General features: G+C 47.2%; 1 protein-coding gene across 1 annotated transcript in view; it reads right to left on the bottom strand.

Annotated features, from left to right (window-relative positions):
- The window catches only part of CDC42EP1 (CDC42 effector protein 1), a 60,151-nt gene extending 35,652 nt beyond the window's left edge, over nucleotides 1–24,499 (bottom strand). The window contains exons 1-2 of the mRNA XM_069231373.1: nucleotides 24,324–24,499; nucleotides 9,284–10,486 (exon numbers count right to left, since the gene is read on the bottom strand). Coding sequence (XP_069087474.1) covers nucleotides 9,284–9,725 — 442 coding nt within the window. The 5' untranslated portion in view covers nucleotides 9,726–10,486; nucleotides 24,324–24,499. The remainder of the gene's footprint in view (nucleotides 1–9,283; nucleotides 10,487–24,323) is intronic.
- Between the last annotated feature and the right edge of the window lie 1,250 nt (nucleotides 24,500–25,749).

Below are 25,749 nucleotides of genomic sequence, written 5' to 3'. Positions count from 1 at the left end.
AACCACAACTACCACCACAACACAAACAATAACTGTAATAAAAACATCAATGACCACAATAGTAACAATAACTGGTGCAAGAAACACCAGCTGTCATGAAAGCAGGAACCATAGCATCAACCATAGCTATTGCAACACATGCCACAACATCCGTTATAGCGAGCTGCCACAGCAACCTGTAGAAAGGTTTCAATAATAGCCACAACTGCAGCAGTATTTGTTGCAGGTACAGCAGCACCAAGGCTTTAAAGACAACAGGTACTCCTGCAGTGGCCACAGCTACTGTCATTGTAGGTACCAGAGCATCAACCACAGCAAAGACAAGAACAAGGACCAAAGCAGGGACCACAATAGCCACCACAACATGGAAAACTCCAGGGATGATAGCAGTAACCACAACAAAGAAAGCAGCAGCAAACATAACTGCAACCACAGTATGGACTACAGCAATGGCTGCAACTGTATCATCAGCAAGAAAAACAGCACCCATGACAGCTGTGACTGCACCAACACAAGCAGCAACAATGGCTTCTACCACAGTAGAAACTACAGCCACATGGGTCACAGCATTATCTACAGCATCTCTGACCACAGTTAGCCCACAGCAGCAATAACTGCTGAAACAATATTTGCAAGTGCAGCAGGAACCATAGCAGAGAAGACAACTTCCTCCATAGCGGTAACCGCAGCAGGGACCAGAGTAGTAACAATATCTACCGCCATGAGAGGCACAATACCAGCGACCATAGCTGTAGCCACAGCAAAGACAGAGTTGTCACCATAGCAAGTACAACAGCTGTAATAGCAGGGACCACAGCAGCAATCACCGCTGTAACCACAAGAGAGACTGAAGGAGCAACAACCTATGTGTAGAGACCACAAGAGCGACTGAAGAAGCAACAACCTCTGTGTAGAGACTGAAATACAAAAGTTGTTACAGCAGCATCTGCCACAGCTGCTGCAACAGTAATGAAAGTGACGACAGCAGTGACCACATCAGGGAAAAACTGCAATTGCCACAGTTATAACCACTGACAAATACAACAAGCATTGGCGAGACAACAGATCTGAAGTTGGCTATCAGCCTTATGGCTTTTTCAAAGCTGGTTTTGCCATATTTTTGTAAAACATTATTAATGGGAGAGCTGCTGTGTTCTTGTAATTATTTAAAAAAACTTTGGTTAAAAGTAAAAATATATGTTTGGCCTTAAAAAGCACATATTGCCAATACAATCCCCTTGAAGTGAAGGGAACTAATTTGCGCATGAATGTGCTTTTTTGTGAAAGAGCAAAATGCTGTCAGTCTCAGCAGGGGCGGCTCCTCCATTTGGGTGGAGGAGCGTTTCCCCCCTTCACCAGCAGCGGCAGCTGCAAAACCTTTTCAAGAAAATGATAATAAACTGTGGTTATTATCATTTTCTTGAAAAGGGGTGGGCCACGGGGTGACGAGAACTTGAGGGGAGTGCACAGAGCACTCCTCTCAGAGTGCATGTGTGTCTGGCAGGATGTCTTGGGCCGGCCAAACACACATGCGCAGTAGGCTCTCTCCAGCCCAGCAACACAGTTGCTGGGCTGGAGAGAGCCTGCACAGGATCCCAGTCTGCCTGGGAGCGCTCTGACTGGGCGCTCCCAGTGTATCCTTATGCTGCTTTGAGCAGCGTTAGGATTGGCCGCAGGGCAGGCTGGGAGCCTGTGCCTGAAGTCAGCAAAGAAGGAGTGGATGGAGCGGTGGGGGGTGGCGAGGTAGCTAGTGTAATTTTTTTAAAATTTAAATTGTTATTTATCTTCCCCTAACCCCCTCGTGCACCGCCCGCCCCTTCCATGCCCCACAAGCTACTCCTGAGTCTCAGTGAAGTTAGCCACTGGTTGAAGTGGGCTGAACCACTACTGCATGCTGTTCCTGTAATGGGTGACTCAGCAACAGGCCAATGGATACAGCCCAGCAAGCATATTATGCATATATTTGTAAAATCAAAAGGTCTTGGCAAATGCTAAACCTTAAAAAGGAGATGGGCAGAATGCTTTAATTAATCTCAGTCACTGGTAATTACTCTGGGCCACATTCCAGACTATCATTTTTTTGCTCACTGTGCCACCTGCTCCAATATGAACAGTCTGCCAAAACTGCAAAGTGAAATCTCATCTTAACCGGTACAGAAGCAAACCTAGATTGGTTACAGCATTTTTAAACACATTTCTGGGATTCAGTTTTTACCTAATACACAAAGAGCACAAGACCAGCATTTTGACATACCTGTTGTACTTAGGTCATTTCACTGAGGAAAACGAGCCCTGGCAAAGCAACTAGATCAGGCTTTAATGTGCTAAGGCATGCAGAGATTATTTGTGCCTTCTACCCGGGCAACCAACCTCTTCCTGTACCTTCTATGTCTGGGCTCTCTTTTTTATTCCCCAAGCTTGTGGTGCCAAGAAGCAAATTACTCAGAAACAATGGCAGATAGACTGTGCACATATGTGCTTGTATTAGCACATTAAAGCATTACATGTTGGGTTTGCTAGTGCTCGTTGGAGTGGTCACCAGTAGGTAACAATCCACTGCACTCTGCAGGCCCATTCCATCATTGACCTCTACTATGCACATACATTTGTAGCACTGTAATTCAGTAACTGGGTCCCTATAGCCGTATTTAAGTTGAGCAGCTTGCTCCATTACACCGAATCACATGTATCCACTCATGGGCTTTCATTTTATGAACCGCTGCTAAAGAGTGTGGCACATGAATCACAGACTACAATTCCCAGAATACACTGTTTTGTTCAGTAAAAGCCTAGGCCTAGAAACATGAGCAATAGCTTCATAGATATTTTCCCTGTATCAGCGCTAATGCAGAATAAAAAATCAATTTTGTGCATTTCCGAATGCAGCTTGATAAAATAAATCTGTGCATGGGTGAAATGTGCTGCTGGTACTCTGGGCCTGATTTAGATATTGGCGGAGGAGTTACTCCGTCACAACGGTGACAGCTATCCTATCCACCAGTATCTAAATCCCATAGGTTATAATGGGATGTAGATACTGGCGAACGGGGTAACTCCTCCGCCAGTATCTAAATCAGGCCCATAATCTGTATTTTTGTACAACATATACCTCAAGTGCAAAGTGTAAACATGGGGCACAGACCGGTGCATGAGTATATTTTTAATATCCCAACAAATCGCTAAGATAGGGGTTTGCCCCACATCTTGCTCCAGTATGGTAGTCCTGCTTACTGCTGGAATGGTGGAGAAAAAATACAACGCTGACATTGAGCAGAAATGTTCATCCAGTATTGCAGGCCTGTGCAGTGCACTGCCCTGGAAAGACTAAGGGGTCTATTTCTAAGTTTTATCGAAATGTTTGCTTCACATAAGTGACAAAAATGAAGCTAAATCTTTTTTCACTAATTTGCTTTCCAGAGCTAAGATTGCTTAGTGCTGGAAATTCACTCAAAAGTAGCACAACGCAGGGCATAGCGCTGCTTTGCATTACTTAGCACCATGGGGGCGTACAATGTGTGGTGCATGGGCATTGCTATCCAACCACCCATGGTTTCTGATGCTGAGCCCTATTTACTTAAAAAAGTAGACAAGGCTTACCGTCAGAAAATAGCGCCCATTTCAGATAGGCGCTATGAAGGGGAAATGCTTTTTTTCTCCTTTATTTTCCGACTTTGCATGTGTGCTGCACTGTATAGCATGCATATAAAGTAGGAAAATGTTTAAAGTTAGTCTAAGCATAGTATTTTGTGCTGGGAAAGTATCCTTCCAGTACAAGACCTATGCACTATGTCGCAAAGGTGTGTCTGTGGCACATGGCAGCACATTTCTGCACCCGCATTAGGGAGAAGGAAGGCCCTAAGGCCCAGATTTACCTAATAGTCATGCAGCACAGTGCAGCAGCAAAAAATGATGTGCTGTGCTGCGTGAAAAGGAGAGAACAGGAAAGCACCATATTTACAGAAATATGTCTCTCTCCTCCCCTTTCCTTAGCACCAGCGCTGATCTAAGCTGCCAAGCGCCACACGCACACCATAGCGCCATAGTGCTAGTATATATGTGTGTCTAGCATAAGTTTTGTACTGGAAGGGCGCCCTTCCAATACAAAGTACTATGAGTAGACATACTTTAAAGCTAGAGGTGGGCGGTGAGCTCTGCTCCGCTCACAGATTTTGCGGAGTTTTTCCCAGTCTGCACTCCGCTTTGAGCTCAGAGTTCTGAAAAACTCTGCATAGTGGAGTTTTTTTCCTCATTCACGCTTGCCAACATTAAGTTGGCTAGCGCGAGTGAGGAAAATCTTACTCAGACCACCTCCTAGCGAGATTTCTCAGTGCAGGCGGTCATGGATGGTCACTACCGCTCGCATTGAGGAAGGTGGCACTCGAGAAAAGAATCTACTCGAGTGGCAGAAAAAAAGCAGCACCCTCTTACACTGCATGTTGTGCCGGTTGCGGTGAATTTTCAGGGTGGGAAAAAACACTTAGGGCCTGATTACAACTTTGGAGGAGGTGTTAATCCGTTCCAAATGTGACGGATATACCACCAGCCGTATTACGAGTTCCATAGGATATAATGGACTCGTAATACAGCTGGTGGTATATCCGTCACATTTGGGACGGATTAACACCTTCCTCCAAAGTTGTAATCAGGCCCTTAGTGCTAAAAATCATCACGAACTGCGTGTCCTAAAGCTCTCTGCTGCTTGCGGAACTCGGCGTACCGGGTGGAGTATTTTGGTCACTTCTCAGAGTTCTGTGTAGCAGAACTCTGCGAACTCCGCCAAGAGCTATTTAAAATTTTTCCTAAAATGTATGTGTGCTGCACAGCGAAGCACGCATGCAAAGTTGGAAAAAAAAGGAGAAATGAAAACATTTCTACTGTTAACCCCTGCTTTTCAGCAGCGTTAATTTTTGACACTAAACCCTGTCTACTAATGTTAGTAGACATGGTTCAGCTTCATAAAGCATGGGTGATTGCATGGTAATGCACATGTACCACTGATGTAACACCCCCATGGTGCTAAGCAACACAAAGCAGTGCTTTGTGCTGCTTTGCATTACTTTTAGGGTACTTTCCAACACAAAACAAGTTTTGCACTGGAAAGTAAATAGGTGGAAAAACAATTGTGACAATTGGCGTCACTTTTGTTGTGCAAACACGGCATACACTCTTAATGAATATACCCCCAGGTGTCTAGCTATCAACAGGACAGCCGATGCAATTCACCAGATGTGAGGAATCCACTGTACCCAAATTAAAGCTATCTCTTACTGTGCAAATGGAGAACAATAGCCCTATTTCACTTACTTAAATTATGCCTCAGGCACCTTTGCTATTCCACTAAGTAAGACACGAAGGGGTAGATTACTTAAAACCCATGTGATTGAGTGCAGCAGCCAAAGATGTGGGGGGATATTACAGGACAGGGCCATTTCTAATCAGATATGCCACTGTCCTACTCGCCTCCTTGTACTAGCACATAATCAGGCTGCCTAGCACCACACACACACCTCTGCTACATAGTGGAAAGGTGATTACATACATTCTAGAGTAGATTTTGTACTGGAAGTGTAGCCTTCCAGTAGAAAAAAAAAAACTATGCCTAGACAATCTTTAAAGCATTGCCTACTTTGCATGTGCGCTGTAAAGTGGAAAGCCTGGTTTGGAGAAACAAAATTATTTCTCCTTTTTAATTTCTGCCTTACAGAGGTTTTATTTTATTTTTTGCTGTCTTATATTGTTAGTAGATATGACATCCTCTCAAAAACAAAGTATGTTTGCTTTGGAACACCCACGTACCACACACGAAACACCCCCTTGATGCAAAGTAAAGCAAAGCAGCAATTCTGTTCATTTTACGCATATTTTTACACTGGAAAAAACATTCCAAATAAATAATTTGTGCCAGTTTGCATCACATTTGTGTAGCAAACCTGACACAAAATATTAGCAAATCTTCCCTGAGTATGTAACTGCGTTTCCACCCTTAATTTGGGGGTAGAAAGGTAATTCAGTGCATTGACCTGTAAGGGTCCTTTAAGAACCATATATGTAAATGCCAATCCCTTGGGTAACCTGGAAACAGGGACTCAGCCTGCTGACATCAATTGGGCCCTTTCACTGTACTCAGATGGCACATGGGAGCCACAGCATATTAGAGCAATGGGCAGGTACAGGCTGCTGTAATATGCATACAATGCATGGCCCAGAGAGTGTGATTTCAGCCACTGCACCTACAGCTTGACAATGGGTCCCTTTTGTGAATTGGAATCTGCAGAAACAAAAAAGTACAAGCCCAAACCTGTTTCTGAGAGAGATTTTGACTCGCAAAAATGTACTAATAGGGTCGTTTGTGATTGGAAAAAGGCTTTTTTCTACGTACCAAAGCAAAATGTGACATTTTGCTTTTGCGATTCGGTAGTAGGAAGGGGCATGTTTAGGGCCTCTTGTCCATATACCGCATTGCACTGGTATGTAAGAATGTTTTGCGACCGTGAATGCAGTCGCAAAACATTCACAGTTACCATCAACTTCAAGTTGGTGGTAACCCATTTGCAAACGGGAAGGCGTCCCCAGGGACCCCTTCCCCTTTGTAAATGGAAGCGTAAATATTTTTTCAGAGCAGGTAGTGGTCTCACGGACCACTGCCTACTCTGAAAAATGAAAAGAAAACTTTTACTTTTTTTGTTTAAATTCATCCCATTTTCCTTTAAGTAAAATGGGCTGCATTTTTTAAAAAAACTGCTTTACTTAAAAGCAGTCACAGACATGGTGGTCTGCTGTCCCCAGCAGGCCACCATCCCTGTGAGTGCGGCCATTCCTAATGGGGTCGTAAATTGCGACCTACCTCATGAATAATGATAAGGTAGGTCTTTGCGACCCCATTGGGAATCACTTAGGGCCAGATGTAGGTAGGTGGCAAATTGCGAGTTGCAATTTGCGAGTCCTTCCGACTCGCAAATTGCAACTCGCAAGTTGCTATGCAGAACGGTGTCTCAGACACCGTCTGCGAGTCGCTATGGGGTCGCAAAGACCCACCTCATCAATATTAATGAGGTGGGTCGCAATTTGCGACCCCATAGCGATTCAGGGCACTCACGGGCATGGAGGCCTGCTGTAGTCAGCAGACCTCCATGTCCGTGACTGCTTTTAAATAAAGCAGGTTTTTTTTTTCAAAGTGCAACCCGTTTTCCTTAAAGGAAAACGAGCTGCACTTTGAAAAATAAACCGAAACCTTTAGTTTTGGTATTTTTCAGGGCAGGTAGTGGTCCATTGGACCACTGCCTGCTCTGAAAAATTATTTTTTATGCCAGACACAAAGGAGAAGGGGTCCCGTGGGGACCCCTTCCCGTTTGCGACAGGTTTACCATCCACTTCAAGTGGATGGTAACTGAGAGTCCATTTGCGACCGCATTCGCAGTCGCAAATGGAATTACATCGCATTGCGAGTCGCAAATAGGAAGGGAACACCCCTTACTATTTACGAATCGGAAATGCATTTTACAAATCGGTTCCGACTCGCAAAATGCATTTCTACATAGCAAAGTGGCTTTAGCGACTCGCAAACAGCGTTTTTCGCCGTTTCAGAGTCGCTAAACCTTTGCTACATCTGGCCCTTATTGTGTCTGAGACACATTTGCACATTTCATTTAGTGAGTCTCTAATTGTGAAACACAAAAAGACGCAATTAGAGACTTGCAAAATGAAGTGGATATACATCTGGCCTCATAATCCTTGTAATCTTGCTTATAGTGTTAAGCAGTCTACATGAATCAACTTTTCCAGGTTTTGTTTTTTCATATGACATTTTTACTTGTTTGTGTTCTTCATTTCAAAGGAACTAAAAGTGTTCCCCATATTGCCATTTTTAAACAGCATAGATGAAAACTGAATCCTGCTACAATACAGTTATTATGATTTGCTTATCTCATATTTCTTTTAGTCTTTGTTTACATTTGCTTGCAGTCATGATGGTACTGAGCAAGAAATTATTTTAATAGGTAGGCCGTCGCTACATGAAGGCAATTGGAGAAATATGCCTTATGGCGCCACCACAAATGACCATAAGAGCATTCCAGAACATAACAAATTACCTAATAATGGTTTTTGATCCTGGAAGAAATAGAGCACCCAAATGTTGAAGTATAATTTTGAATGGAACTCTGAAAATTATTGCATTAGTTCTGTTCTTAGGATATGAGGAAAACAAAGGAATTCTGAACCACCTTTAAATAAACAACGTATTCTGGTCAGGCAATGCGTGCAACATGTGCAGCGATCAAATAATGTCCTGTCCTCCCAAACCTAATTCACTGAAGACAGAACCTATTTTTAAATTGTCACAAATGGAACAACATATGCCACCTGTCTCCAAAACATCTGAAAGGGTACAAAGGCAAACGTGAAATGATCCATAGAATTAGCCTGAGATGTTGCTGTAAGACCAACAGAGTCTAATCACCACCAACCAGTCTGTACCTTACGTCATTTGGGGCCAGATGTAGCAAAGGGTTTGCGCCTCGCAAACGGCGAAAATCGCCGTTTGCGAGGCGCAAAAGCCTCTTTGCTATTCAGAAATGCATATTGCGAGTCGGGACCGACTCGCAATATGCATTTCAGAATCGCAAATAGGAAGGGGTGTTCCCTTCCTATTTGCGATTCGGAGTGGAATGCAATTCCATTTGCGACCGCATATGCGGTCGCAAATGGAGTCGCAGTTACCATCCACTTGAAGTGGATGGTAACCCACTCGCAAATTGGAAGGGGTCCCCATGGGACCCCTTCCACTTTGTGAATGGACCCACAAATATTTTTTCAGGGCAGGGAGTGGTCCAAGGGACCACTCCCTGCCCTGAAAAAATACCGAAACTAAAGGTTTCGTTTTTTTTTTTAAGTGCAGCTCGTTTTCCTTTAAGGAAAACAGGCTACACTTAAAAAAAAAAAAACTGCTTTATTTAAAGCAGTCACGAACATGGAGGTCTGCTGACGACAGCAGGCCTCCATGTTTGCGAGTGCCTAGACTCGCTATGGGGCCGCAATTAGCGACCCACCTCATGAATATTAATGAGGTGGGTAATTGCGACCCCATAGCGAGTCGCAGTCGGTGTCTGAGACACCGTACTGCATACCAATTTGCGAGTTGCAAATTGCGAGTCGCAGGGACTCGCAATTTGCAAGTCGCAAATTGGCGTTTTGCTACATCTGGCCCTTGGTATTTATGTAATCTGTTTTAAATATATCTCCTAGGGGCACACACCTTTCCTACATAACAAGGGACAACACTCACCATAATGGTACATGTTCTCAGATGTGTTGTTGATGGGTGCGCTCTTGTACGTGAACCTCTCTGACCCGCCATTGGCAATCTCGTTCAGCTGTGGCAGTGAGACAGCATTCTTGATAATGGGCGAGACTGGGGGAGGTGGGTAAGTTATGGCTACGGTCTCGCTCTTGATGCTCCCGCCGCGGCCCCGCAGTGGTGACCGTACATGACGCAGCGTCCGGGAAAAGAAGCCGCCTTTACTTGGTGACTCAGCTGCGTTGCCGCCATGCTCGCTGAGGAAGGAGGTGTCTCCAAAAACCTCTCCCCCACGGCCCACGTGCATGGTGTGTCGGAAGTCGCCCAATGGTGGTCCAATCATGTCCAGAGTCAGGTCATGCCTCTGGCGGCGCTTGGGATGGGTGCCAGATACCAGGCTCTTAAGAGTGGGTAGCTTTCCCAAACTCATCTTCCAAGTTGAATTCCACTAATCAGAACAAAAAAACAACTCCCAATGTCCTCAAGTTTCCTTCAGTCTGAAGACCAATTATATCAACATTGTGAAGGCATGAACAAACGTTGGTAAGATAGGATCCCCCTTGTAGGCAAAATTCTCTGTCGTGGTTGATGGGTTCCAAGGACACAAACCCGGTGGTCAACCTCTACATGACCATGAAGTGGGGACTGCTCTTGGCATCTCTGAGATTGAGTGTGCACCAGCCAGCCTAGCCAGAAGAACACTGTTAGGTAGTGGGGCCTAAATGCACTGTTGTCCAATTCCACGAATCTGCAAAGCGCTCTAGGGTGGCGAGGGTGAGTGTTTCTAAGGCTTTTGCTGTCCCTGGGGGAGTGTATGCCCCTGCCAGCCACAATGTTAACCAGCTCCACGTGATCGCAAGGTGTTGCTGGATGGCAAGGGGCACTTGTATTGTGTGTAGTTGCTTGTGTAGAGCTTAAAACCTCAGGTATCCTTGAAATATTGGGTGCTGCATCCCACTGTTGATGTTAACCAGCTGACTGGTGGATATCGGTGCCACCGCTGCAAGACATTGACGTCCACCGCCAACCTTTGCTACTCATGAATCTCTCATTCGGTCACTGGGAGTGTTTGTGAGACATTCAGCAAAGCATGCTATTGGACTGATCAGGAGACCTCCACGCTGGGCTGCCCTCCCAGTCCAATGGGGTGCACAGGTTATAAGGCAGGGGTTACCGTTGCTATTTGTCAACCTGGAATACAAGAGAGAGCCACATTAGTTGCAATATTGAGCTTTTAGATGGAGTGCAACAACGAAATAAATATTCGTCGGTTTTAATCACAGGTTTAATTTGTACTCAGCTAGTTTTAATTGATCTATTAAGAATTAAAGTCTCTATTGGCCCAAGATCTGAACCTGTAACATACTCGATATACACTAAGCTACAACAGAGGGAAAGATGCACAATTGGGCTGCATTTTCCACATAATTATGGATTAGCCATATAATTAATCATCCGCAGCACAATCTGCAGATAAAAAATAAACGGTTTCTAGCCCCAAAGTTACTGAAAACCCAGTGACACGTGGTGCAGGGCAGTGGAAGGACATTTACAAAAGCTGACAGGTCATCTTTTGGTTACTTATTGTGCGTTTGAGTATTAAACTGGCCCTAATGAAGTGAAACGTTTGCCCAGACAGTATTAACCTGTGTGAAAAATGTCAAAATAAGGAATGAAAGCTATCACAAAATGTGCTGCATTATGCCGCATGTTACCTTTTCTTTCCTCATAATTTAGGAAACCCTGCCGCATAATACGGTCCTCCCCTGCCGCACAAATCCAGAGGCCCTGCATACATGTAACAATGGCTTGAGCTGTTTTAGAGTCACCGCCTGAGAGGTGGTAGGTTGTGCTGTGTGACATCCTGCTGCGGTGGCGCCCATTGGGAATCTTGCACCTCTCTGAGGCGCGCCCTTGTTAAAAACTTGAAAGGAGCCTGATTGTCCATGCTCTGTGAGACTGGGCAGTCACAAGGCCAAGGGCAAGCCACCCATGGCCTGTTCAGCCAAGGAGGCGAGGGATACACCGGAACAGGAGGCCTGTCCGGGCCAATGACTCTTTTTAGATGCGGGGCCGAAGCTCTGCTCTCTTGGGGAAATGGGCTGCCATGGTTCCTTCCTCTCGATGGTTGGGTGGGGGTTGAATAAAAAGCACTTGCCCTTTTGTTTTCGAGGGTGGAATCCTGTTTCTTTGTGAAGGAGGGGTGGGTCGACTCCTGCCTCTATGAAAGGGGGATGGGAGAGCCTGCTCTGCTCTTTTAGGAAAGATCCTTTGGGGCTGGACAGCCGCGGCTCCTGTCTCTTCGATGGTGGTGTGCCGGGGTAACACCTGTGTCTCTGGAAAGGGTGGTTTTTCTGGCTTCGTTCAAGTGATTTGCCATGACCCCTGCCTCTATGCAATCGCGCACCTTCACCCTTAGGAGCCTATTTTTTGGGAAGCGGGGCATCATCCCAGCATGGACGTCATTTAGGAGTCATGTGACCCCTGCCTTGCGACCCCTAGCACTTCATTTGCGGCCCATGGTCTCAGAGGTGACACAATCAGTGCCTGTAACACAGGGGCACATCGGGGGGGGGATAAAATCTCCTTGTTTTTTGCCAATTTTTATTACACTAATAGTGATTATTAACATATTATTCACAATTAGTGTAATACAAATGGAGTACAATTGGCTCGAATATGTCCCCCCCCAGGCAACAGAGGTAAGTAAAAAAAGAGTTTAAATGTATACTGTGTGCGTGCGTGCAAGTGAGAGTGTGTTTGTGTTTATGTGAGACAGTGTATGTGTGACCGTGTGTTATGTGTAAGCATGTGTGGGCGAATGAATGTAAAGGGCAAATGCCATGTGATGTCACTTTTGCTACCCAAGGCCTTTTGGTGAAATGACGTTCATGCTTCCCATGTCTGTATGGCAGTTTCGATGAGGTGGGGATCGCAATGGCCATTTAGTGAGACAAGTGTGCGGAAATGTAAAATAGACTGGTAATGATTCACTAAAGAGGTAGTAAATCTTTACCCTTAGTGGTACTCCTATGAAGAGGTGCAATTTTACCATCTTTGGAAATGTATACATATCCCAGTAGCATGTCTGGAAAGCTGTGCCAGGCGCAAGTATCCCTAAGTACTACTGCCAATGTCATTTGACATACTGCCGGGGCTCCCATTCCCTAGCGCACAACTGTACACAAAGTATTATTATGCACGGGGAAATGGCACATGAAGATATTTTCGCTCGTGGAGTCACCTTTTACTACACCCCCTCCAAGCTTTGATTTGACCCATCCAAGCTGAAAGAGGAGTTACTCTGTCCTTTTGCTGGAGTAAAACTCGGATCATGTGTAGCGTAGGTAGTGTGAGCTCGTTAGTTGGCATCCGCCAAACTAGTTGTTCGCTCACTCCCCACGCCTTGCGTGGGGGTAACTCTGCACACTACTGGCAGAGATTCATGCAGCAGTAAAACCAGTTATGCCTGTCAGGAATCTTTCTGTGAATTCTTGACAGATGTGAATGAAGCCATTTAGCAGTAAACTCTGACATGCCTTCCCGAATGGGGCCCATGACATGTGGTTGAGGTTCGGCCACATCTGGGCCCAGTTAGTCGCAGTCAGATATGAAGCGACCAGTTGGGTACCCTGCAGCAGGTAATGGGATGCAAGGTTGACTGCAAAGCAATCCAAAACAGTCAGAGGAGAAGAACATAAAGCGGAAATTCTGAAAGTGATTTTAATAATTACTATATTTTACTCTTGGCGAGTTCATATTTCTCTAATTAAAACCACAAACAAGCATCTGACTAATAATATTTAAAAGTTATAGTCTTAGATTTTTCTAGGCCATCCTGCTACTATATTTATGTTTGAAACATGCCTTTAAAATTACAATTTGTGTGTATGTGATTTATAAGGGGGAAAAACTGCGGTCCAGGGCATATAGCAACGGGACCTGGTTAGTTAGAATTAGAAGTTAGTCTTTAACAGCAAAGTCACCTTTGTACTTAGATCATGAGTTAAGGAGCACTTGATATGCAAAGGAGTGGGCATATTGTATAGTAACCATATCAATAGTCCTTTTTCACTTTTTACAGTTATAAAAACATGTATTATTACTGAGATCTGCAGCAGCAATACTATACTGGGAAGTGTGCATGTTAGACAGTGCATATGCTGGTAATTTTCAGAGGTATGTTCGACAGTACTTGCTGCTGGAGAAAGCCTGCAGCATTACTTGCTGCCGCAATGTTTTCGCAGGATTGTCCCTAGATTACTGGGCTGAGATTTAAATAGAACCAAAACTGCTACTGGCAGGGCTGTACTCAGCTAAGCCCTTTGTAGGGTCGAGCCTGCGTTGCATGCGCTTGCGCATGCGTATCGCAGCGAGACGCTTTAGTATATAGAAAAGGGCTCGGAGCCCTGTCAACTTCACATCAGTGTATTTTATTGGTTCGTGGGCTTGCTTAATAAAATCTGCTTGCTTTCATTAGTCGAAGGCACGTATACGTCATGCCTTTTCTGGTGGCTAGCCCTCCTCGAGCGCAGCGACCAAGTACAGAAAACATGCGAGGCTCGCTGTTTTCCATCGGGCTCGTGGACTTCTTTTTCTCTAATTTACGAGCACGATCTCGATTGGCAGGAGTCGAGCTCTTTACATAGTTAATTTCACTTTTTCGGGTTACGTACATAAATGCACTTTTGCCCGATAGGTGAAAAGTCGGGTTAGGAGTTTACAACGCGATCAGCTCTAACATGAGCAAACGCGAGACCCGTTGCATTGTAAATGCTTGTTCATTGTAGTTTGTGGCCCAGTTCATACTAGGAATCTTAGTGAACTGAGGGCATTAAGCTGCCTCCAAGTGGGACCTGGGGCTGAGAGTATTCCAATCGATGCTATGGACACTGTCACCAGACATTGAAGGGCTTTCATTTCTCTCCAAACTGTAAATGAAGTCTAGTTCTAAATTCAAGATTTCTCACTCTTCAAAACTGCAGTAAGGTTTCTTTTGCATGTGGATAGGGTTAACAGTAAGCACTTATTTCCAATTGCTGGTTTCTTGTGCCCTGAGTTTCATTTGGCCTTGGTCCTAAACCACTGCGACTCTAGAAGTGCGGATATTGAACAATAATGGAGCTATAGATGGTTTTATCCTTGGTGTGATATTGAGATTTCCAGAACCGGAGATACTGCCAAGCAAAGAGTTGTAAAAGTCTGCCCATGACCGCTGCCTCAAGAACCACTATAGAAGGACCATCAAGGATGATCTAGAAACTGGGAAAGTGCAGCCATTCCCCCTTGTGGCTCTCAACAGGGTGAACCCTAAGGCAATGCCATCCAGTTGCCTGTAAGTGATAGCTCGTGACTAATCTAGCAACCAAGCTGGGCACAGGGCTCTAGTAAAGCTGCCCAGTGTTATTGCATTGTAATTGCATTTATATAGCACTTACTGTACTTGATGGAACACTGAAGCCCATTACGGAGAGTAGCATGCTGTTCCAGAGCCCAAGATTAGCAGCCAACCCTTCCTGGAGACAAATGGTCTTGTCCTAGCATCTTCTCAACCCTGATGAGGACTCTTGGGCAAGCTCTTTTGTAATGTCATTTGTTCCTGTCTATGGAGGATTGAGTGCCTGTGTGCCCATCTTTTTGGGTGATGTGTAACCTGGTCCTTACCTGGCTGGGAATCGGGCACCGTGGATCACGTCATTTTGGATTGCTCCATCACTGGAATAGAAGGCTGGTTGCTGCTTTCACTGGCCATAGAGCGCCAGAGCTCTGGTCTGTTTTTTAGAAGGAGTGTTCTGGATGCCTGGTTTCTGTGTGTGGTTATGCGGTCTATTCTGGGGATGTCCCTGTCCTCTTCTAGCTCTCCATGGGCTTATGAATGAAAGACTTGTTGCTGGCAGTACCCTCCCTAGATGTATCGAGTGGTCTCACTGGTCAAGGGCTTGTTTTGTGCTCTCATTAGGCTTGGACTATGGACATTGCATTTTCAGAAGCTTTGAGAAATCTAGATGTCAAGCTATGTACAGGATGCCCCCTTACACACGTCACTCCCCTTTGCCCTCTTCCTCACATACGTCACCCCTCTGTCCCATGTCTCATTCAGGAACTGCAGCCCGTAAGTTCATTCAGCCATCAAACAGTTTACTTTTACATCTGTACATATCCTCACCCACAAACTCCATCAAACAGTCCTTCATGCACTAACTTGACATTTGCACCCAGTTTCGTCCACTCTTGACCCCACTGTAGTAGGGGCTATTGAGTCCCAAATCTCAACAGGACAGGATATCATTCCAACAGTACTGAGGGCCAAAATATGGGAAGGGAAGTACACAGGGGGAGTTAAGGATGTTCTGTGTTTAACTACACCTTAGTGTACCTTGAAGATATATATATCACCAAGGTGCACATATGTGGATGGATCTGCAGAAGACTGACTTGGGTAACAGACCTGTGGGAGATCCTACCCTATATACCCTGCTATGCGTTCTCCTGAGTGATGCACCTGTGCTGCATCTAGAGGATGGCAGTGTTCAATGGTATCAACAAACTTTAAAATGATACAATGGTATGTGTCCAGAGTTAAGACCAGTTGGTCAGATTGGTACAAGCATTACTATCCTTCACTTTTTTGGATACGTGAATCCTAAGTGAATTGCCCTAGGTAAGATGAGTATGACTGGATGAGGGTCCAGGGATCGCAGGATCTGCTCATCAACAAAGAGTTCTGATAAGACCGTAAACTATATGGGTTTGCTTGTGTTCTCATTCATATGAGATGTGGCCCAAGATTATGAGCTGGACCGTGTCCTGGGTCCCGGCCAAGTGTGATCTGTATTTGAGGGGTCCTTATCTGCAACAGCACAGAGCAAAAACAATGGAATGAAATGCATTCCGCGGAATTGCTAATGATTCTGAATAATTAGTGTAATCTGAGCCGCTTTCTTTTTATTTTTAAAGCAAAGTGAGTCGCTTTAGGTGACATGAATGTAGCCTGATGTAGGTCCAAGATACCAGAGTGCCCTGCTTCAATTAGAGGTGTGCCCTAGCAGGTTAGGTGCTCTCACTTTTGTGAGGACTTCCTTTTTTAGGGTGGGCAAAAATGGATTTCCATACTGTTAGTATATGGCACGCAAAAGATTAACCAATAGACTTAAATGTGCCTAGATGAATTACCAATGTTACGGTTGGTGTAAGCATTTCCATTCATCAAGTATTCCGAATGCTACACAAACCATTGTCCTTTTACACTTCAGTCCAGTAGGGTCCATCAAAGATGAACCAAGACTACAACTCCCAGAATGCATTAGGCTGTGAGGACTCAAACATGGTGACTAATATTTCAAGGAGCCATACGGTAGTCCTGCTTTCTGGGTATCGGGGACCTCACTGCCGTTACCCCAACAAACCATGGCACCGAGTATGAGGAAAAAAGTGCTAGGTATCCACCACTTCCGCAAAATGACAATCAAAAATGTAATAAAAAAAGATCCCACTAAATCAACTGCCAAAAGCATGACAGGCCAGCTGCTCGGGGCAGTGAGGACACTGCAGCCTGAGCGCTGGAAGGCTGGGCACCGGGAAGATGGACATGTGGAAGCTTGGCACTGGAAGAAGAGAGTCTGGAAGCTCTGTTCAGAAAATCTGAACCCTGGATGGCTAAGCACTGGAATGTTGGTCACAGGAGGACAGGAAACGTGGTCCTAAGAGGCAGTGAATTTTGGAGGCATGGTAATCTGAAGCAGTGAATTGAGGAGACATGGTAATCCGAGGCAGTAAACTGAGGAGATAAAGTAATCTGAAGGAGTGAACTGAGGAGACATGGCAATCTGAGGCAGTGATCTGAGATCTGTGGAGACATGGTAATATGAGACATTGATCTGAAATCAGGGGAGACGTGGTAATGTGAAGCAGGAAACCAAAGAGAAGTGGTAATTTGAGGTACTGAAATGAGGAGGTATAGTAATCTGAAGTAGTGAGTTGAGAGTTGAGGAGACCAGATAATCTGAGGTAGTGAGTTGAGCATTTAGGAGACATGGTAATCAGAGGCAGTGAGCTGAGAGTTAGGGAGACATGGTAATCTGAGGCAGTGATCTGGGGAGACATAGTAATCTGAGGCAGTGATCTGGGGAGACATAGTAATCTGAGGTAGTGAATTGAGGAGACATGGTAATCTGACGCAGTGAGCTGATATTTGGAGAAACATGGTAATCTGAGGCAGTGAATTGAAGAGACATGGTAATCTGAGGTAGTGGAATGATGAGGCATGGTAATCTGAAGTAGTGAGCTGAGAGTTGAGGAGACATGAGAATCTGAGGTAGTGAGTTGAGAGCTGAGGAGACATGGTAATCTGAGGTGGTAATCTGAGATGACATGGTAATCTGAGGCAGTGAGCTGTGGAGACATGGTAATCTGAGGTAGTGAATTGAGGAGACATGGGAATCCGAGAAGGTGAGCTGAGAGCTGTGGAGACATGGTAATCTGAGGCAGTGAGCTGAGAGTTGAGGAGACATGAGAATCTGAGGTAGTGAGTTGAGAGCTGAGGAGACATGGTAATCTGAGGTGGTAATCTGAGATGACATGGTAATCTGAGGCAGTGAGCTGTGGAGACATGGTAATCTGAGGTAGTGAATTGAGGAGACATGGGAATCCGAGAAGGTGAGCTGAGAGCTGTGGAGACATGGTAATCTGAGGCAGTGAGCTGAGAGCTGGGGAGACATGGTAATCTGAGGCAATGAATTGAGGAAACGTGGTAATCCGAGGTAGTGAGCTGAGAGCTGCAGAAACATGATAATCTGAGGAAATGATCTGAAATCTGGGGAGACATGGTAATCTGAAGCAGTAAACTGAGGAGACGTGATAATCTGAGGTAGCGAGTTGAGAGCTGCGGAGATATGGTAGTCTGAGGAAGTGAGCTGAGATCTGGAAAGACATGGTAATCTGAACCAGTGAATTGTGGAGACGTGGTAATCTGAGGTAGTGATTTGAGAGCTGGGGAGACATGGTAATCTGAGGTAGTGAACTGAGGTCTGGCTCTGAGGCTCTTGGTGTTGGGTGGCTTGGCAATTTAACTCTTGTCCTGGGGTGAAAGGAGGCAGGGCAACTGGGAGGATGGGCACAGGGAGACGACCACAGAAGTGTCAGGGCCTGGCTCATGGGAGGGCGAGCACTGGAAGCCAAGTCCCGAGAGGAAGGTTGGTCTGGGTCCCGAGAAGACGAGCACTGGGAGGCCGGACTCCCGAAAGTCATGACATGAGAGTCTTTGCATAGGAAGGCCTGGGAGGTCTGACACTGGAAAGTAAGAGCCTGGATGGCCAGGCCCTGAGAGGTAGCCTGCTCGTGTCCCAGGAGCAATGGGAGGCAGAACACTGAAAAGTGATAGAGGTCTGGGTGTTTGGGGCCCTGGGAGGGGGGGGGGGGGAGGGGGAGCCAGGCCCGGGAAGACAGGGCATTTGTAAGTGAGATCCTTGAAAGCAGCTGGACCTTGCAAAGCCTTTTCCAGTGAGGCCAGGCCTGTGGAGACCAGGCACTGGAAAGCAGCTCGATTGCCAAACCCTGAGAGGTTGAGCCTTGGAAAGCCAATTCCAGGAAAGCCAGGCCCTAGAAGAGCAGGCACTGGTAAATCAGTCCCTGGAGGATCAGGCCCACTGAGGCATGGGACTTTGAAACTGACTTCTGGAAATTCAGACCCTGGGAGCCAAAGCACTTGAAAGTCAGGCACGTAAGAGGAAATGCACAAAGCAGTCAAGCCCCTGCAGCCTTGGGCCACCGCTAGGAGGCTAAGGACTGAGATGCCAGACACTGAAAAGTCCGAAACTAGGAGGCCTGGTCTTGGAATGTTGGCCACTGGGTGGGCAGACACTGGAAAGTCAGGCCTTATGAAGCTGGGAAGAAGAATGCCAGTCCCTTGGGAGGCCCTGTCCCCAGGGTGGAACCCTGGGAAATTGAAAACAGGAAAGTTGAGCTCTTGGAGGGCTGACATTGGGAAGTCATTCCCTTGAAGGACAATCTTTCTGTTGTGGAAAGCTGGAAAGTTCGAACAAGGGATATCAAGCACTGGAAGTTCAAGATCTGGGAGACTGGGCACCAGACAGTTAAGCCATCGGATGCTGGGCACTGGAATGCCAGGACCTCAGAGACTGGTCAATGGAATGCCAGTTCCTCGAAGAGCAGGCTCCCGGATCCTGGGCGATGGGAAGTCGGCTCCTGAGGGGGTGGGACCAGAATTGCATTCCCTGAAGGGCTGTCTCGGCCAGGCTGGGCACGGGAAAGTCAGGCACTAGGAGCGAGGGTGTTGGAATTCCAGTGCCTCGAAGATCTGGCTCTGTGAGACACGCACTAGAAAGTCAGTCCCCGAAGGATAAAGCTGTGAGAGACAGTGCACAGGAAAGTCTGACCCTAAGCGATCAGGCACTGGGGAATTGAGCACTAGCAAGTCAGTCTCTTGAAGATGAGGCCATGGGAAGCCGGTCACTGGAACGTCAGGCACTCGGATGGTCAGGCTGTGAGAGACATGGCACTGAAAAGGCAGACTCTGTGTGGCCAGGCGCTGGAGTATTGAGCACTGGAAAGTTGGCGCATGACCTGCCGGGCGCTGGAAAGTCAGCCCCTGGAAGGCTTCTTTCGGGAAACCGCAGAGTGAAAGGTGCTCTTGTTCAGAGCACGTTTTCCTCCCGCGGATCCTGTTCCGTGACTGAGCCCTGAGCCCCGGATTACCCATTATTTGATATTTGCACACCTCCCCCTCCGTTATCAGACGCGGGCGGTAGTCCGAGCCAGCGCTCTGTGTTTGAGGAACACACAACCCGAGGCCGCTTCATGTCGGCCCCGGGCCCTGATAACGGTAATGACTGGGGCTAAGGGGAGACGGGGGCAGGGGAAGGTGACCCACATGAGTAAGAGGCAAGAGGGACTTGAAAAGAGAGGCAAGTGGGGGGCATGGAGTCGGGGTAAGTAGAGTATAAAGAGCCTTGTAGAACATCCTCTAAACCGCTTCTGCCTCCCATGAGGCTTAGATTAAGGGGCTTCGGAGGGCGACCCCAATAAGTCAGTGAAGACGCCAAGGGTTTTTATGGGGTGAGGAAGTGTTCCACGGCGGGTGATACCAGTGAAGTCCAGGGGGTGTTTTGCTTGTTTGGAGAGTGTAAACGAGTCTAAAGAGGATGACACCCTCCAAACGAGGGTGGTTTTAGAAGCATGTGTAGAGAGCGGGCAGAAATTAGAACCACGAAAACGAGGAATGTAGACAAGGAGACCTAGAGGCATGACACGTTAAGGGGGCCTGGAAGGATAGACATAGGGAACAAGCCAGACAGGAACATGACAGAGAACCAGGGGTCCAAAGAGCAGGGCCGGGAACCAGGAGAGTGAATGATACTAATGGCTGCCAAAAATGGGGCGAAGACACGACACTGGGAGGAGAAACAGGGATAAAAGTAGGAGAGAGGGAGAGAACCTGGGACAGAAAGGAGAATAAGAAAAAAGAGCAACAGAAGGAAACGACTGAGCCTGAAAGTACTGGTTTGAGAATCAAGCATGAGAGCAACAGTGGGGGCGGGGGGGGGGGGGGGGGGATAGTGCAGGAAAGGGTGTGGGGCGTGGAACAAGGAGGAGAACCAAAGATCGAGGATGGGGGACGAGAACCAGGTATAGAAAGGACAACCAGAAATAAGATGTGTAAGAAGTGCCAGTAGAAGGAGGAAAGAAGATAAGAGCAACAGAAGAAGGACTAGAGACAGGATACAGGAAGAAGCACGAGGGATAAGAACATTAGAGGGGTGAGAGAGTAGGAAACAGGGAGGATGAGAGATAAGGGGGAGGGTAGAATTATCAGGAAAGAATCCCATGTGACAGTCTAGTCCATTAAACATATTTTTTATAGAAAGTAGACACCAAATCATAGACAATTTAATATCTCAACCTTCAATGCCTCCCTACCAAAAACCTAACCTGTATTTAATTCCTCAATCGAGCCAATGCCGATTCTCATGTGTATTAGGACTGGGTCATTTTTCAATTCTGCCTCCAGTTGGAGCATGTTTGCGGACAAGCGCTTGAGTGCAAGTCAAAAATTTTGTAGCATATTCATGTAAATTCAGGTTTTTGGCAGTCTGCCTTTTGAAGTCTATATTTTGCCAACCGTTTTTTTACAGTCAATGTTTTCACAGGCTTCTCCAGAAAGACACAACACTGGTGTAACCCAAACCCCTTGTGTAATCCAAAACCCACTAGCTACTTACAAAAACAGTCCATGGCAAAGCCAATAGGTGTGGCCTTAGCAAGCTGAAGCATTGGTTGCATATCTTAATTTTTCATTACAGGCACTGGCTTCAAAAATAAAAAAGGAACACATACCACCTCGTAAGTGTATCAGCCATATACTTGCAATTAAATATTACCTTTTTTTTAAAAAAAAACAGTGACCTGGCTGTTTAACTGGCGAAGATTTTTGAAAACCAGTCCTTTCAGTTTGCCATGAATTTTAAAACGATCGTTATTTGAGAAAGAGTCAAGAAGAAATCACCACCACCTCGACAATGATTCGAACCATGGGCATCTATGTTACAATGTCTCTGAATGACATTATAACAACAACTTGAAAAAAGAGACAGAAAATAGATCACAATGTAACTGAAACACGAATTTCAGGTAAAATAAATAGCTGGCATTTGAAGCGAAAATAAAAATCTAAAAGCACACTTTGAACAGTCTTTGCCACAGTGAAAAAAAGTTTTTGGGCAGATGTGAACAACGTACACAGACTTTGTGCAGTCAAGCGCCTGGGTGCTAAGTACTATACAAATGAACATAACATAACTTCCAGAGAGCGGTGTCAGCAGGTAAATTGGACTGACCATTGCCCCATGAAGTAGTTGGTGGGAATAAAATATGAATGGCAGTTCAACAGACCAATGGAAAAGGCCTGCTAATCAAAAAGCTTGCTATATATGTTTCTTTTTTTGGGGTGGGGTGGTGTGGGGTGTCAATGGTCTGTAGCTGTCTCAGTCTCATAGCCAGGCTTGAAAAAAAATGTGCTATTAGCTACTAAGGGCCATATTTACAAAAAAGTGGTGCATCACAAGTGATGCGCCACTTTCCTTGCGGCCCCCTTGCGGCCCCTAATACCATCATGGTAGCGGCATATTTACAATACGGCGCACCATGGTGCATGTCATTTTTTGACGCTATTGTAATGCTATATTGGATTGGTGTAAAAAAAATGACGCTACTCTAGCATAGTGTTAAGAGGCCTATTGAAAAAAATGGGAGCCTCATTTTAACGCCTGCTTTAAGCTAGAAATGGCACAATGGAATCTTGTAAATTCCATTGTACCATTTTTAGGGACCCCCTGTGACTACATCGTGCATATATTATACATGATGTGGCGCAAATGGTTTACAAGGTGGTGCAAATCTAGTGTGCGCCACCATGTAAATATCGCGCTATGGTAGTGGCCCGTTAGCTTCACATTTGAGGCAAAAATGTTGCCGCACATGTGGCGCGAAGGGGCACAAGGGCCTTGTAAATCTGTCCTTAAGTTTGGGTGGTCATTTCGAGGTGCACCCTTGAGTGGAAACACTAGGATTAAAGGAGTGTGGTTGTACAAATCTGGCCTATATTTACTTCAGAAGAGCTGACGGGGCTTTGGACCCAAGAGGTACAGCCTCGCACACACTGGGCCCTCGCCGGCTCCCCCGCTCCCGTGAGGGCGCGTCCTGACGCACAGTCGGGCCTCCTTAAACTGAGGCCGAGGCACACGCCACAGTGTTTACACTGCATGTTTCCCTCCACTACCCTCTCTCAGCCCCCACCCCTTGCTGGCGTGGGCCCTGCGTCGAGAAGGCTCCATCAGCTTTGTGGTCGGTCTCCTGACAGCTCCTTCCGGAACGGTGCCCTTTCCCACAAAGTAAGTTAACTCGAAACTTGGACTGGCAAAGGACGAGGGAGAAAATGGAGAAAGAGCGAGCGCGGGGCGAAGAAGAAGAGAGAACAAAGGGGAGAATGAGGGGAGAAGAGGAAAAGAGTGAGAGCGCGGTTGAGAAAGAAGGAGGGAATAAAGGGAAGGGGCAAGGTGGAAGGGAAAGAGAGAAAGTCAAGGGTTGATTCAGAGAGAGAGAAAATGGCAGAAAGGGGACGGGCGAGAGAGAGTAAACGAAAAGAGGAGCTGGAGAAGGAGAGGGTTAAGAGAAAGCCTGTAAGGAGTAGACAAGAGAAAGCTAGAAAAACAGAGCGGGGGGTGGAAGGGGAGAATGGGAGAAGACTGTGGCAGAGGGGTGGCAGTGAGTGGAAGGGTTAAAGAAATCATGAGAGGCAGGGGAACTGGCAGAGACAGGCAGGAGGGAGAGAGTGGGAGAGAGGGGAGAATAACAGCAGTGCATGTGGGAAAGGGACACGAGGCGCTAGAGAGAAGGGAAGGAGCGTGCGGGAGGAGGAGGAGGCGGAGAGGGAGTATAACTAGTGGGGAAGAGAGGAATGGTGAACCTGAAGGGGAGCGTCGAACGAGGCACGTGTTACTCACAGAGGGGAAGACACAAGAGAGGCGGGCCCTGTTGGGGGCTCGTTGCCTTTCTTGAGAAGATCGAGGACATGTGTAGAGACTGAATTAGGCACGGGTAGACGGCAGCAACAGTTTAATGACTACATTTCATTTTAGGTAACTCACTTGGCACACGGGTGGCCTCGGAGCACCTAAAAAACATGAGCGCGGCCAAAAGTGAAGTAGACTCGTAAAAACGGAGAACATCAGCGAGGAGCCCCGGTTCCCATTCCTGAGCTCCACACAACCCTACGGCCTCTCCGCCTCCGCGGAGACCCACCATCTGGAAAGGGCGCCAGCAGCACTGCCACGCGCCCAGATACAAGGTCATGGAGTATATGCCCCCACCAGATCACCAATTCGCCCCTTGCCTTACTGCATCAGTTCATATATGCACTTTAGTATAGTGCCGCTTGCAGCTGGGAGCTGTTTCGCGGCGCTGGGAAATGTAGCGGTGCCAGCTCAGAATATGCATAGACGACCGGGTCTCTCACCTGTCCTCGGTGGGCGAGAGTCACCCGGCTCTGCCCAGCCCTTGAGCTGCAGCCCCTTCTCACACGCTGTGCCCTGCCACCCCGCACAGCCCGTGCTCCCGGATCTGGTGCCCGGGCTCCGCTTCGGGCAGTGCGCTTGGCTGCTGTGCAGTGTCCTGGTTTGTGCAGCAGCGGGAGCCAGGGAAAGGGGAGGAGAGGAAGAGGAGGAGGGTGGAGGCTGATGGGGGAAGAGCGGTCCCGGCTCCAGCCCAAGACATTCGGGCCAATCTGCAGTCGCCAGAGCGGGGTGTGGGCCGGTGCCAGGGCCCAGCGGATGCCAAGCCCGCCGCGGAGGACGTGCAAAGTGCCCACCAGCTCCCAGGCCGGAGCAATCTTGCGCCCACAGTCTGCAGGGACAGTAAGCCCGGGGCGCGGGGGTCACCACAACAGCTCGAGTGCCAGCTCCCTGGAGGGTGAGCGTCTCTAGCTGGCAAACACGTCTGCTGATGCCAAAGGGGCATCACACAGCCAGCCCCTCCATACAGCCTTTATGACAATCCCAAGTAATAACTGACCACGTCAGAATCACTGGCACGTCTGTGATTCTTGTGCCGGGGGCTGCTGGCAGTGACAATGGGCACATCTAAAAGGAAATGAAGGCCTTCTCGCCACGTTTCCTACCCATTGCTCACTCAAAGCAGGGTGGAGACGCCCTCGTATTTGAGTGCCGTGGTAAAAAAGATGGTAGTGCCAACAGGCAGTGAACCAGCCCCACTCTTCGCATGCAGTGCATGATGTACCAAGGCGCACTTTAAAAGCTCATACATGCCACCCTTTCCACGGGTGGAGGCCTCAGTAGATGGCGGCATGGGCAGTGCAGCGGGCTGGCAAATGCACCAAGCACCTGCGACTTCCCACTAATGAGCTCCTATCACACCCCCTACAGGCTACAACTGTAAATCGGCACAGGTACCCCTTTTGGTGTTTGGCGGCAGAGCACACGACTAATTACGCCCCATGCCCAGGCTGGTTCATTAAGCCCTCCGCTAACAACGCGACCATGTGTAAACTGGCATGGGAGAGTCACCCGGGAGACGGTTCTAGGGGTCGAAGGTGGGATGCAAAGTGGACAACTCCAGTCTGAGGGTGCATGGGGCGAGCAGAAGGGGAGCCCCGAGTTCGCATCCGCCTCACTCCAGTGCCTAGGGACCACGTGGCTAGCCTCGTGGAGCTGTAGCAGTCCTCAGCCTTCCCAGATGCCCCTTGTTGGTGCAAAAAGTGCCCCCATCGCTGTAACTTCTGATGTAAGCGCCTAGGGCCCAACCCCACCTGTGGCTGGAGCCAACCTCGGGCGCGGCAACCGAAAATAATTGGAGAGAAGAAGAGAATGGCCATGGCTTTAAGTTGGGCGGGGCAGGGCTTGCCTGTGCTCCGCTCCCCCAATAAA

This window comes from Pleurodeles waltl, chromosome 4_2 (assembly GCF_031143425.1).
Source record: "Pleurodeles waltl isolate 20211129_DDA chromosome 4_2, aPleWal1.hap1.20221129, whole genome shotgun sequence".
Lineage (NCBI taxonomy): Eukaryota > Metazoa > Chordata > Amphibia > Caudata > Salamandridae > Pleurodeles > Pleurodeles waltl.
The sequence above is the reverse complement of the archived record's forward strand: the minus strand, read 5'-3'. Positions and strand labels throughout refer to the sequence as shown.